The 15,610-nt window shown below is 40.4% G+C and overlaps 1 protein-coding gene across 1 annotated transcript in view; it reads left to right on the top strand.

Annotated features, from left to right (window-relative positions):
* The first annotated feature begins 3,470 nt into the window (after nt 1–3,470).
* The window catches only part of WNK4 (WNK lysine deficient protein kinase 4), a 486,906-nt gene continuing 474,766 nt past the window's right edge, over nt 3,471–15,610 (top strand). Inside the window, exon 1 of the mRNA XM_073608385.1 lies at nt 3,471–4,502. Within this exon, the coding sequence (XP_073464486.1) occupies nt 3,876–4,502 (627 nt within the window). The 5' untranslated portion in view covers nt 3,471–3,875. The remainder of the gene's footprint in view (nt 4,503–15,610) is intronic.

Genomic DNA, 15,610 nt, shown 5'->3' with positions numbered 1-15,610 from the left:
ACAGATACAACAGGATACTGCACCACATTGGTGGGATATATTTAGTGGAATGTCTTCTACAGCAACCAATACCTTTCACTGGTTGTTAAGTCCAATGGTAATTATTATTCTAATATTAATATCACTTACAATCACGAATATATGTGTATACAGGAAAATAAATAGGAAAATTAGGAGAATAGACAGGGTATACTGATAAGTGTGTATTGACATCACCCTACTCCTATAAAACTCCTCTTCTTGAATTTTAAGATGTTGGTAATACCTAGGGGGATGGGTTCTACCCCTCTGACAACTCGCGGTCAGGGAAAGGACTCTGGGGAAAAACTGACTAGAACTTATTCATGAGGACCCAGGGGGAAGGAGAGGATGATGTCAAAGGGGGAAATTGATAGGGTTGAAATAATGACTTAGAGTTCCACTTTAATTGTTTCTGTTTTTTTCTTACCTGTGTACGTATCAATTGTTCTATTTAAATTGTTTGTGCTCCTTTCTTACCTATGTACGTATCAATTGTTCTATCAATCTGTATCTAGATGGAATTTGGAACTGCTGAATAATCATTACATGTTCGCTGATGAGAAACTCTTTGTACCTTAACCTCATTTGGTAATGCCGATAAGATTACTGCTTTTGGAACTGCCTATAAAAGAAGTAAAGGGAGCAGTCCTTTTTTGGGATGCTCAGAACTTTGATACAGACATACCTGACTCTGTGTCTTAATTCCTATATGAAGCAATAATTTGGCAAAGCAATATAAACTATAAGCAACTTATTTAAAAGTTGAACCTAACAAGGGATAGTTAAGTGTGAGTGTAGTGCGACCATTCATCTTTACATTAGTGTCCATGTAGGGATAGTTCAGTCATTGTGAGTGTAGTGCGACCATTCATCTTCATATTAGTGTGAATGTAGGGAAAGTTCAGTCAGTGCGAGTGTAGTGACTGTTTAACACAATATATTTTATTGCGTTACTGCAAGTTTAATGCCATATAGTTCTGTGCGTTACTGCAAGTTTAACGCCATATATTTAATTGCGTTACTGCAAGTTTAACGCCATATAGTTCTGTGCATTACTGCAAGTTTAATGCCATATAGTTCTGTGCATTATTGCAAGTTCAACGCTGTATATTTCATTGCATTACGGCAAGTTTAACACCATATAGTTCTGTGCATTACTGCAAGTTTAATGCCGTATAGTTCTGTGCGTTACTGCAAGTTTAACACAATATAGTTCTGTGCATTACTGCAAGTTTAACGGCGTATATATCATTGCTTTACTGCAGGTTTATTGCTGTATATTTCACTGAGTTAATGCAAGTTTAATGCCATATAGTTCTGTGTGTCACTGCAAGTTTAATGCCATATAGTTCTGTGCGTTACTGCAAGTTTAACGCGTATAGTTCTGTGCATTACTGCAAGTTTAATGCCATATATTTCTTTGCGTTACTGCAAGTTTCATGCCTTTTAGTTCTGTGCATTACTGCAAGTTTAACGTTGCATGTTTCATTGCGTTACTGCAAGTTTAACGCCATATATTTCATTGCGTTACTGCACGTTTCGTGCCCTATATTTCATTGCGTTACTGCAAGTTTAATGCCACATAGTTCTGTGCGCTACTGCAAGTTTAATGCTGTATATCTCATTGCGTTACTGCAAGTTTAACACCATATAGTTCTGTGCGTTACTGCAAGTTTAATGCCGTATAGTTCTCTGCAAGTTTAATGGCGTATATATCATTAAGTTACTGCAAGTTTAACGCCATATATTTCATTGAGTTAATGCAAGTTTAATGCCATATAGTTCTGTGTGTTTTTGCAAGTTTAACACCATATAGTTCTGTGCGTTACTGCAAGTTTAACACTGCGTATTTCATTGCGTTACTGCAAGTTTAACGCCCTACATTTCATTGCGTTACTGCAAGTTTAACGGCGTATATTTCATTGAGTTACTGCAAGTTTAACGCCATATAGTTCTGTGCGTTACTGCAGGTTTAACGCTATATATTTCATTGCGTTACTGCAAGTTTAACACCATATAGTTCTGTGCGTTACTGCAGGTTTAATGCCATATATTTTATAGCGTTACTGCAAGTTTCACGCCATATAGTTCTGTGCGTTACTGCAGGTTTAACGCCATATATTTCATTATAACACAAAATTTGCAGAAGGAGCCCAAAGGGTGGCGCCAAAGAGCTGAAAAACCACGTAGTACGTCTCTATGTTCGTGTTTGTTGGCTGACAATTCCTTGCCGTTTATATGCAAGACAAGTTCCTGGCCAACGCCCTTCGGACAAAGGTCCGAGGTTTTGTCTGCGTAAAATCTGATTGTGTGTACGAGGCTTAAGAGTTAAACTGATATAAACCCGCACTGCAGGGGTTAGCTGATCATGTATGTCTAGGGCATTGTGAAACGCAATTTACCTGATCCTCCACTCCTGTAGTCTCCTCTGTGTTGCTAGACCATTCCCTGCAGTCTCCTCTTCCCTGCACTTTGGCGGTCTAGGGTCCTCCTTTTATCACTGTCTATGCCCCCGTTAGGGGGATACACCACCTCTATTTTTCCTGTTTTCCATTATCACTGAAAGTCCCAAGTTTCGGACTGTCACCAGAAGAGAAATAAAGGGGAATCTTTCAGTGAGGACAGTAGCTCATGTAACTCTGATGACAACAAGGGGTTCCTGCACTTTGAAGGGATTGCCTCTCCCTTCCTGCTTTAGCTATGGGACAGGAAGTGAAGGGGAATCTCCACAATGAGTCACACTGACAGGGTTATAACCCTCACGTACTCTATCCAAAATGAAAAAAAAAAGCATTTTGCATTTAGTTCACTGCAAGTGAGGACTTTTTAGCTTCCTGGAGTTCAGTTTTAAATCAGATAATCCCAAAAGAAACAGTATTTTTTTTCTTTTGCCCATTTAGGTTCTCTTGACAGTTTACTAGCCAAAGCTTGCCAGGGACAGGATAGCAAGTGTGACATCAACCTAAGGGAGCTTGGGATGACCGTAAAAATGACAACACAGCTTCTAAACCTTCCTTCTTCTATTTAAAACTTAAATTAATTAAAATGTTTTTTTTTTTAAATACTTTAAATACACCTAAGATACATTCAATTCTTTTAAAGTAAGCCGCCAGGTGTTATTCTCATAGCTGTCACTGAGTAGATTTCTTGAAATGTCCCTGCAGCAGACATCAGATGTGGGATCAAGTGTCCCTGCAGGGTACTTCTGTACATGAGATGGTTGCAAGTAGAGAAAGAAGCCTTCTTGAACAGTCTGGATTCCATAGGTAGTGCTGAGGACATGTGCAGAGAGGAGGTGACCTTGTTAGGTGGAGCGTATATGAGAAAGAAATAGTATTTAGGTGTATCTGTTGCTGGAAAGAAGGAGGGAGGTGCTGGGCTGGGGGGAGGAGGTGTTCACCAGCTGAGACAGAAGGCTGGCTTTTTCTGCTGCAGTCACATGAATGTAAGATCAGATTGCCTCTCATACCGGCTCAAGCTGTCAGTGACTTTAAAGGCAGGAGGAGTTGAGAGAGCTTTGCTGTGCTGCTCTGCTCTCCTGCTGCTTGTACTTTACAAGTAACATTTACAGGAGCTCACACACAACTGCTGATCTGTCTTCTGGATTGCTTGTAAAATTGAACATCAGCAGCTACAATTCCTTCTCTTTGCTTGCTCTTCTGCACTTACAACTGGATATACCTAACCTGCTTTCTTGGAATCATCATGACTTGGGTCAATACCATGTGCTAATCTGCTCCTGATCTGATCCGCAGGTTGATCACAATTGACAATACCATTGACAAGTCAACCATGGCAGTTCAGTGGGGCAATTTATAAAGCATAGAGTCTCCTTGCTGGTGTGTACTGGGGCAATGTTCACTTTGGAAGTACCTTCCAACCAAGCAATGTCTCAGACAGAAGTGGATTTAGGTTGTGGCATTTCCTTCGATTCAGAAGACCCAGAGGAGCTGTCTTCCCTTGCAGCCTTAAGGAGAAGAAGACTCTCAGGCAAGGAAGGAGCTAGAAGGAACTCTTACCAGTTCAACAGAAGAAGCTCTGCTCAGCTTGAACTTTTGGGGTATGACCCACCAGGGACTTCTTTCTCCTCGTGGTCCCCAGAGGAGCCCTCATCTCTAGAAGAAAATGTAGAGCCCATCATTCAGAACTCCTCTATCTCTACAAGCCTTCCACCACTCATTACCCAACAAGATGTCCTACCATCTCCGGCTGCCCTGGCCAGTATTGTGGACATCAGTTCTGAGTCAGAAGATGAAGCCAACAGCCACAAAAGTCCTTCAGTTCCCATACAGAAACCCTTAGTGATAGAAAGCAAGAGGGAGCAAGAAGAGAATGAAGAGAATGAGACCAAAGCTGTAGCCACTTCGCCAGATGGGAGATACTTGAAATTTAACATCGAGATTGGAAGAGGGTCTTTTAAAACAGTTTATAAAGGTCTGGATACTGAAACAACAGTGGAAGTGGCATGGTGTGAACTTCAGGTAAGTCTAATAAATCAAATACCTTTTACTTGTGGAATCTATTGGCATACCAGTTAGAATTGCTCTACCAGCTTTTGTAAAATATAAATTTGGAAGAGCATGAATTCCATTGGTTGATTTGTATGTGCAACAGTTCGAACATTTTTGTGTCTAAGCGAGGACATAAAAATAGATGCTCGGATGTGCGGTTACCAGTGTACAGCTGCAGACTCATTGATTTGTACAGGCGACTGTATGCAAACACCTGTTGCTCCCGGATGCAGCAGTACACTCTTTTTCGTGAGCATGCGCACTTGTAAATAAGCTAGTCTATGCATAGCCAAAACTTTTCTTAGAGTAGGAAGGGTTTAAAACCCTTGTCATTTTATTGTTTTTTCTCCTAAGCTCATCACACGTTACAATCAGATTGTACAATGTTCTTTAGATCTACCAACAAGGGCCCGCCTGATTGTACACAGCTTAATTGGATAGCTTAGGTATGTCCTCATATTACATTGTTTTGGTAGAGCTAAAGTTGACTGTACAGATTCAGATACAGATTGTAACATGTATGCTGAGCCTTATGCCGCGTACACACGAGCGGAATTTCTGAACGGAAAGAGTCAGATGGGTGCTTTTCATCGCATATTCCGACAGTGTGTATGCCCCATCGGACTTTTTCTGTCGAAAATTCAGACGGACTTAGAGAGAGAACATGTTCTATATTTTTCCGAAGGAACAAATTACTATTGGAAAAAACGCTTGTCTGTATGCTGTTCCAATGTACCAAAAACGACGCATGGTCTGAAGCAAGTAGGAGACAGAAGCTATTGGCTACTGGCTATTGAACTTCCGTTTTCTAGTCCCATCGTACGTGTTGTATTTCACCGCGTTCAAGACGGTTGGAATTTGGTGTGACCGTTTGTATGTAAGACAGCTTTAGCAGAATTCCGTCATAAAAACCTTCAGAGTTTATTCCGACGGCAAAACCAGTCGTGTGTACAGGGCATTAGACAGTTGTCCCCATTGGAAGATTTTTCCATGCCTCTTATTCTGGGACAACATTTTGGATTTTCCCTCACTTTTCTACTAGATCACAATGATTATCAGTACACAAGAAGGGGTATATCTCCCTAACTTTAGATTGTAAGCTCTAACGAGCAGGGCCCTATGATTCCTACAGTATTAAAATTGTATTGTAATTGTACTATCTGCCCTCATGTTGTAAAGCGATGCGTAAACTGTTGGCACTATATAAATCCTGTATAGTATTAATAATATTGGAGACACAAATTGTAGGGGGAGCAAATCAGAAGGAAAACCTCCAACAGAAGTCCAGACAAAAATTGTTAGTAAAAAAAAAGAAAAAATAAAGTTACTTCTGCTAAGGTGTATGCTATGTTCAGGATCGCTGTTCTTTTCTTAAAAAGGCATACTTTTATTCACCCCTGTTAGTGCAACTATTTGTAGAGTATATTGCTATACTTTCAGCCTGCTGTGGCTGTGGCTCATACATAGAAGCGCTAGTGTTGTTATCCGATCGTCCCCCCTTGTCCATTCACAGAACGCCTTGTATTAAAGTAGTATCATAGTATAACTAATAGGCAAAACCCTTTTCCAGGGTCACCAGGACTAGTGTCCCCATTGGAAGATATCCCCTCTATTCCTGTTCTGGTGACAACCTAACATTTGGGATGTTCCTTTACTTTCACTCGGTATTAACAGTAAACAGGATAAGAGATATAGACAGCAAAAAAAAAACTTAACAGGTGTCCTAATCCCTCTCCACTCTATCCAAACATAGAAAAACATACTTTAAGATCTAGCATACTATATTTCCGGATAAGTAGAGTAAATCCCATCCAACGTTTGAGTTGTAAACTTGTCGTGTTCCCATCTATTGTTATGAAAACATTACACTGGAGGTGTGACAGTGTGTGAGGCTTCCTAGTCGGCCAGCCACATGGTAGAGAAAGTCATTCTCTTACACCGGCATTTCGAGAGCCAGCAATACATGAGAAACATGATATTTACCAAATAATATCAGCAAGCCCCTGGAAATTCCTATTGATGATTATTGTAAGAATATTTGATGAAAACTATATGTTGCCAGCAGTATCTTAGGCTCGATTCACACCTATGCATGTTGCTTTTGAGCGTTTTTGAAGTTTTTTTTTTCATGCTTGCCACGTTTTTGAGCAGCGTTTTTGCTGCGTTTTTGCCGCGTTTTTGCCGCGTTTTTGCCGCGATTTGCATTTTGCGTTTTTTTTTTTACAGTTTTTTTTTACAGTCTTAAAAAAAATTAAAAAAAAAAAAAAAAAAACGGCAAAAACGCATCAAAAACGCACCAAAAACGCTGCAAAAACGGTGCACTTGCGTTTTTGATGCTTGTCCATTGAATTCTATTACATGCAAAACGCTGCATTTTGCATGAAAAAAGTCCCTGACCCTTTCCAAAAATGCAGAGAAACAAAAAGGCATTGATGTGAACATGTTTCATAGGAACCCATGTTAAAAAATTCCCGTGCATTTCTGCAAAATGCAAAATGCATCAAAAAACGCGCTAGTGTGAATGGGGCCTTAGTCTGATTTTCCTGACCTGTATGTTTGTTCCAGATCAGTGAAAGGAAAACTAAACCCAAGAACAAAAATGCAATATGTTGCAGTTTTCAATCTTTAGATCTGCTGGCTTCATTAGTTTGTCTTTTTCTTTTTAAGCCAAGAACATTTTCTGCCGATAACTGTTGATTTTGCCAGAAATCCTTACTAGCTATCTTTCATAAACTACCAGCTGCCCTGCCCCTCATGTAATGGAGATGAAGAGATAAGGATTTGTTTGTAGTCAATATCAGGAGAACATCCTAGGGTGATAACCATTGTTCTCTCCATAGACATGGTTCCCACCATAGACACTCCATCCACAGTGCATTATGTGAAGGGTTACTGGAAGCCTACTTTCACACTGGGGCGGCGTTGACAGTAAAACGCAGCTAGTTTTAGTGTCATTTTACCGTCATTTTAGTGGCGCCATTTGGCCGCTAGAGTGGCGCTTTTAACCCCCGCTAGTGGCCGAATAAAGGGTTAAATGTGCCCATGTAGCGCTGCTGCCGAATCGCTTTGCAGCCGCTTCGGCAGTGGTGCCTATTCATTTCAATGGGCAGAAGCGGTGGAGGAGCAGTGTATACATCGCTCCTTCACCGCCCGAAAGATGCTGCTTGGACTTTTTCTAATGTCCTGCCAGTACACCGCCCCAGTGTGTAAGCACTCAGGCTTTCACACTGGGGATGCAGGGGAGGCATTTTTCAGGCGCTTTACAAGCGCTGTTTTTAGCCCCAAAGTGCCTGAAAAACACCTCAGTGTGAAAGGGGTCGAAGAAAATAAAGCAAAATAATCTTGAAAAAGAAAACTAATGCAACCATCAAACCAATGGCTTGTAATCTGCAAAATATTGTATGTTTGGTTTTAGTTTTAGATTACTTTGAAGCCAGAGACAGTCATGCAACTAGCATTTTTGGAAGATGGTCAGCAATGACTGCCTATATAGTTTTCAAGAATAATTATACTGTGCTTTTAAGAAATGGAAGAACAACTAGATTCTAATAGAGTTGGAAATGTGCTGGGAGAAAAAAATCTAATTTATAACTCCTATGATATTACAAGATTGCAGATTAAAGATTATGAACTAAATAATTAGCCAAACTAAACTTGTATTCATTTTTTATCATAAATTACCTTTCTGATTGTCACTTTGATCTATCTATCTATCTATCTATCTATGTATCTATCTATCTATGTATCTATCTATCTATCTATGTATCTATCTATCTATCTATCTATCTATCTATCTATCTATCTATCTATCTATCTATCTATCTATCTATCTATCTATCTATCTATCTATCTATCTATCTATCTATCTATCTATCTATCTATCTATCTATCTATCTATCTATCTATCTATCACCTTTGGGAGTGATGGTAAAGTGGTAGTAAACCCACTTTTTCATCTTTTACCTACAACTAAGCCTGTGATAAGGCTTATCTGTAGATACTGTGAATATCTCCAAAACTTGCACTGTTTAGGAGATATTCAGAGTGCTACCACAAAAAGTGCAATCACCACACTAATAAAAAGCATATACCTAGAATGAACTGCACTGCATTCCTGTGCAATTCACATGCGATTTAGTTCAGTGCAATTTGAGCCCATTCAAACAGCGCAGGAACTTCTTTGGTACATTTTTCACTTGTAAGGCAGCCTGTTCAGGTGAGCGGGCTGCCCTATGCTGGCATGTGAAAAAGCTACAAAACAATTGTGAAAAAAACGAGCACTGGTGCGCTGCGCAGATGTGAATATGGCCTAAGACTAATGGGCAGATTGAAGCCTAAAAATATGCCCAGTGCAGAATCTTGTTTTTCCACACATGGGGAGCTACAGTTGGCACATACAACAACCATAAACATGAACGTTTGAAAGTGGCCACCGATGTTTACAGTAAGTGCAGCCATTCTCTTCTATGGCTGGCTGTTTGCGCCACCTATGACTATCCAAATGTGCAAAAATACAAGGATTTTATGCCAGGCATATATTTAGGCCTCATACTCCAATGTGCATGTAGCCTAATGTACCATGAGTTTTAGATACAGTAATTGTTAGCATTGGTTCCCAGAGATCAGAAGGTTATTTCAAGGGTTCCTCCATGTTAAAGAGGAAGTAAACCCTCATGGGTTTTACTTCCTCTGTCGTTCCCTGTAAAGTAAAAGCATAATGGGCTAGTATGCATCACATACTAGCCCATTATGTGGCACTTACCTGCAATTGAAGCCCGCGCTGTCCCCGCTGGTGGCCACATTCATCTTCTGCCCTCTTCCTTCTGGGGGCCGTGGACTCCAGCTCTGTGACTGGCCAGAGCCACGTGATGTCACTCCCACGCATGCGCATGGGAGCCGTCAGTCATGGCACATTCTGTTTCTTCACAGCACATGCGCCGGTGACATAAACGGTGCACGTTTAGGAGATATTTCCACTACCTATAGGTAAGCCTTATTCTAGGCTTACCTATAGGTAAAAGTGACGCAGGAGGGTTTACAACCACTTTAAAATGGTTGAGAAAAGCTGATGTTTAACATACCAGTAAAGAGTACTGCAAAAAGACTTACCAAGCCAGCTTGTTTACTCTGAAATGAATACTACATATTAATTCATCAACCACAAAGTTTAGCTGTTTACCCTTAATAGCCATAACACACAAAACCACATCTTAAAATATAAAAATATACGGCACATACACAACAACACACACATAAATTCAAAGTACAAAGTATAAAAATATACAGTACATAAACAAACACTCACAAACAGTGTGGTGGAGGGAATAGAGTATGACTTTCATTTCAAGGCCAACTTCACTTGTATGGGTTCTAACCTACTGTTAGAGGGTGGCTGAGTTCGCTTTCTATGGTCCCACTGTATGTAGGAACGTCATCACCCACTCTTACTCACTCCTGAGATGGTCTAGGAGCTATGGACTATGGGGTTTGTAGCTTGCATAGAGCAGTGCACATGACCATAATTAACATGCACTGCTTTTTCCAAACAAACAGAAGTGAGGGGGAAGAGGAGAGGTTCTGGAGCTCACTGAGGACATCATAAGGAGGCAGAGAACACAGTGGGAAAACATTTTTGTGAAAAAAAGATCAAGTACATAGTTACATAGTTAGTCAGGTGGAAAAAGATACAAATCCATCTAGTTTAACCAAAAAAAATAAAAAGTTGAAGTGCAAAAAAATACCTGGTGAACCTGCAATCAATGTAACTCATAAGTTTCTCTGTGTTATCCCAAGTCCTGACCAGTTTGACTTTTTGAACTGCATAACACCTCCCTCTATCTTGCAGTCCTAGGTTTAAAAAAATGCCTGAAAGGAAATGAATGCAGCCACCTTATCTACATTGTAAGTATTGGTACGCTGAAATATATTTGTTGTTGGATTTAGATACACTTTAAGTTGTACCTTTTTCTGTGTGAACATAATAACCTGCTCACACCGGCCCTATACATACATACATACATACATACATGTGGAAGCTGGGTGGGTGGGCTTTGGCTCCAAGCCGACACATATATGCATCCATGGGCACTGGCTCATTGTGCGCTCTCAGCACAATAACTAAGCTACCATGGACATCTCCCAATACTTGTGATCAGGAGCTTCCAATCATGTGACCTCTTAACAACCAATCACAGATGTTACAACTTAGGAAAGCCTGCCTCCACCTCCAGCTCCTGGCTGGCATTTAGATCCTCTTAAGGGGGGGGGGGGGGGGGCAGCAGCAAAGGGTTAAGATATAATAAGACACTGTGGGGTTCATTTACTAAAACTGGAGAGTGCAAAATCTGGTGCAGCTTTGCATAGAAACCAATCAGCTTTCAGGTTTTATTGTCAAAGCTTAACTGAACAAGCTGAATTTAGAATCTGATTGGTTACCATGCACAGCTGCACCAGATTCTGATTGCTCCAGTTTTAGTAAATCTCCCCGTTTGTCACTATTTCAGGCTAGTTCACACCAGCAGCCGCATTGAACGCATGGCTGGTGTGCACTGGAAGGAATCAGTGCCAACGCACAAATACAGATGCAATCACTCTGATTACTTTTTGACATGAAGTACTTTTTTTACCACAACGCTGTAAACATGACAAATGAGTAAAATGACTACAGAACTTTACCCCACTCCACGCTGTCCCTAAAATAACACTAACTCCACATACAGCAATGGACAGATACATTATAGAAATGACTCCCCAATAAGCTGCTGTATGTGGATACCAAAAAACCTAGAAAGAGAAGGCAGAAAATAAACCTCTACCTCTTGATGCAGCGCCCTGTGTATTCCCCCATGAATGAAAGGAAACTGTAACAAAGCAAAACAACAAAATCCCATCTTACTCTGTGCAGTAAAAGAAAGGCAGTAAACCCAGCTGGAGGTGGGATATACGTGTCTGGGCTGAGGAAGTGTTCCAGGAGGTGTCTATAGCAATCACATCAGGCAAAAAGGAAGCAAATAAGAGAGGTTTCATTTTGGGTGGAGGTGTTCACTTTGACTGGGTGAAGTGATTTTCACACGTGGAGGAGAGACGTGGACACTATATACTGTGGATGCGTGGATATGTTGTGGGTGGTCACTGACGTGGAAAAAGTTACTGTGTTTCTTTTGCTGTACAGATTGAGATGAGATTTTGTTTTGTTATTATTATTATTATACAGGATTTATATAGCGCCGACAGTTTACGCAGCGCTTTACAACATTAGGGCAGACAGTACAAGTACAATACAATTCAATACAGGAGGAATCAGAGGGCCCTGCTCGTTAGAGCTTACAATCTAGGAATGCTTTGTTACTTTGTTTCCTTTTATTCATGGGGGGAATACACATCAATAAGTACAAGTTATTCTTCTTTTTTAAAAAAATGGCAAATTTCCTTGTCTTTGTGTTAGGACTTGGCTAAGCAATGCTGCCCAGCACAGCCCAACGTACAGTAAATGGTGTGAATGGGCCCTCAGAATGGGCCCTCAGAATTAAAAAATAAGACAACAGTAAAGTTAGCCCAATTTTTTTATAATGTGAAAGATAATGTTATGCCGAGTAAATTGATACCCAACATGTCACACTTTAAAATTGCTCCCGCTTGTGGAATGGCGACAAACTTTTACCCTTAAAAATCTCCATAGGCGACGTTTAAAAAATTCTACAGGTTGTATGTTTTGAGTTACAGAGGAGGTCTAGGGCTAGAATTATTGCTCTCGCTCTACCAATCGTGGTGATTCCTCACATGTGTGGTTTGACCACCATTTTCATATGCGGGCGCTGCTCAGGTATGCATTCGCTTCTGCATCCAAGCTTGTCGGGACGGGGCGCGTTTAAAAATTTTTTATTTTTTATTTTTACACTGTTCTTTTAAAAAAAAAAAAAAAAAAATTGTGTCACTTTTATTCCTATTACTAGTAATGTAAACATCCCTTGTATTATAAATTATTTCCCTTTACTCATCTCCATGTCAGGCTAGGGAAAAGATCTGATCGCCTCCGCCACTGCCAATGGCTCCGGTAAGTGGCAGAGGGCAACGGGGTGTGGCGGAGGGGGGCGATAAAAGTGATCTCGCAGCGAATCCACCATAGAGGCCACTTTTTATCTTGAAGCGGACCGCTCGCTGAAGAAGAGGATACCGGGGTTATGGCAGCTAGCTCAATGGACAATGGCGAGTGCTAGCTCCATAACAAGCAGCGCTAATTCAATATACAGTATTCCTTGAATAATGCTAGCTAGACCATGACTTATTCAGCAAATGTATTTATTTATTTATTTAGTTAGTTAGTTAATGAATTGACTTTAGAGTCAGCTTATGCGGAATTCACCATGCATATTTTAATAGTGCGGTGAATATTGCATAACGTGACAGTGAATTGATCATTTAAATATCAGATGAGATAATTGGAAAAAATGTGTCATGTGAATATCACATGCGATAGTCTTTAGTGAATTGAGCCCAGTATTCCCAGTAATAGTCTGCACAAGTGTAGTTATTTGGAGATACTCATCTGTACATTCTTACTTTTTAGATATATTGTGCGTGCATGCACTTTTGATATGATTTGTCAGTGCATCTTGTTGACCCAGTGGTTTGCAACCTGCAAAGTAAAGGGGGCCTCAAATGTGGCCCCTAATGTTTGCAAAGGGCGACATATAATGTTTAATACATGAATGCTACAGAAAACTGTCACAGACTGAGGAATTACTAGAGGAAATGGTCAGAGATTGTTCTACTGGAGTGGTTGGAGACTGAAGTCATGCTTTGAGAGACTGTCAGAGACTAGGGACGTATTTCATGAAAATAGGCTAGGCTTTTTTACAATTAAGGGGCCTCATACAAATCAGTGCACCCTCTATTGACTGCTGGGGCCCCAAGGGCCACACTTCAAACACCAAAGGACCACATGTGGCCCTCTGGCCGCTGGTTGGGCACCTGGGTGCTAATCCTTAGTGTTGTGTTATCTAGTGAACTATTCTAGGAACACAGGATTAAGTGTTTGTTCAATGAATAAGGTGACTCAGCCCCAGTTGTTTTTTTCACTAACACATACAGTACTCAAGTACAAGTTGTCACTTGTAGCTGTTCTATCTGCTGATCTTTAGACCACATCCCCCAACTGAACCTCATATTCCTCTTCTATATGCTTCAACTACCTCTTTACTATATCATTAGACTTACAGTGCCTGAAACGTAAATGTATTTTATTGGGATTTTATGTGATGGACTAACACAAAGTGGCACATATTTGTGAAGTGGAAGAAAAATGATAAATGGTTTTCAAATTTTTTTACAAATAAATATCTGAAAAGTGTGGCGTGCATTTGTATTCAGCCTCCTTTACCCTGATAACCCTAACTAAAATCTAGTGGAACCAATTGCCTTTATAAGTCACCTAATTAGTAAATAGAAGCCACCTGTGTGTAATTTAATCTCAGTATAAATACAGCTGTTCTGTGAAGCCCTCAGAGGTTTGTTAGAAAACCCTGGTGAACAAACAGCATCATGAAGGCCAAGGAACACACCAAACAGGTCAGGGATAAATTTGAGGAGAAGTTTAAAGCAGGGTTAGGTTATAAAAAAATATCCCAAGTTTTGAACATCTCACGAAGCACTGTTCGATCCATCATCTGAAAATGGAAAGAGTATGGCACAACTGCAAATCTACCAAGACATGGCCATCCACCTAAACTGACAGGCTGGGCAAGGAGAGCATTAATCAGAGAAGCAGCCAAGAGGCCCATGGTAACTCTGGCAGAGATTCACAGCTCAGGTGGGAGAATCTGTCCACAGGACAACTATTAGTGGACGGCCATGTCTTGGTAGATTTGCAGTAGATTTGGTAGATTTGGCCTTTATGGAAGAGCGGCAAGAAGAAAGCCATTGTTGAAAGAAAGCCATAAGAAGTCCCATTTGCAGTTTGCAAGAAGCCATGTGAGGGACACAACAAACATGTGGAAGAAGGCGCTTTGGTCAGATGAGAAAAGATTTTACTTTTTGGCCTAAAAGCAAAATAATGTGTGGCGGAAAACTAACATTGCACATCACTATGAACACACCATCCCCATTGTGAAAAATGGTGGTGGCAGCATCATGTTGTGGGGATGCTTTTCTTCAGCAGGGACAGAGAAGATGGTCAGAGTTGGTGGGAAGATGGATGGAGCCAAATACAGGGCAATCTTAGAGGAAAACCTGTTAGAGTCTGCAAAAAACTTGAGACTGGAGCAGAGGTTCACCTTCCAGCAGGACAACGACCCTAAACATACAGCCAGAGCTACAATGGAACGGTTTAGATCAAAGTAAATTCATGTATTAGAATAACCCAGTCAAAGTCCAGACCTAGATCCAATTGAGAATCTGTGGCAAGACTTGAAAATTGCTGTTCACAGACGCTCTCCATCCAATCTGACAGAGCTTGAGCTATTTTGCATAGAAGAATGGCCAAAAATGTCACTCTAGATATGCAAAGCTGGTAGAGAAATACCCAAAAAGACTTGCAGTCGTAATTGCAGCAAAACGGTGGCTCTACAAAGCATAGACTCAGGGGGGCTGAATACAAATGCACGCCACACTTTTCACATATTTATTTGTAAAAAAATTTGAAAACCATTTATCATTTTCCTTCCACTACACAATTATGTGCCACTTTGTGTTGGTCTATCACATAAAATCCCAATAAAATACATTTACGTTTTTGGTTATAACATGACAAAATATGGAAAATTTCAAGGGGTATGAATACTTTTTCAAGGCACTGTATAAATGCTCTGCTTCTGTGTCTTACTGAAAGGTTCCTGTTCCGTTGTACTTAGTCAAGGGCTCTATTTATGTTCTTATATGCAAAAAAAAAACCCTACAAGGCCAAGTACATGTGCCTTCTACACATGTGGAATCTACAAGAAAACAAAGGGCCTGGTTTATGGAAGTGTCCAGAGTAAAATGATATCTTGCTGTCCCCAGCAGTGTTCAAGTAGGTTGCTTTATATACCTAAACAACAAATACATAATACAGCGCTGAAAAAAACCCCATAAAAACATGTGTC

Source organism: Aquarana catesbeiana, linkage group LG12 (genome assembly GCF_042186555.1).
Source record: "Aquarana catesbeiana isolate 2022-GZ linkage group LG12, ASM4218655v1, whole genome shotgun sequence".
Lineage (NCBI taxonomy): Eukaryota > Metazoa > Chordata > Amphibia > Anura > Ranidae > Aquarana > Aquarana catesbeiana.
The sequence above is the reverse complement of the archived record's forward strand: the minus strand, read 5'-3'. Positions and strand labels throughout refer to the sequence as shown.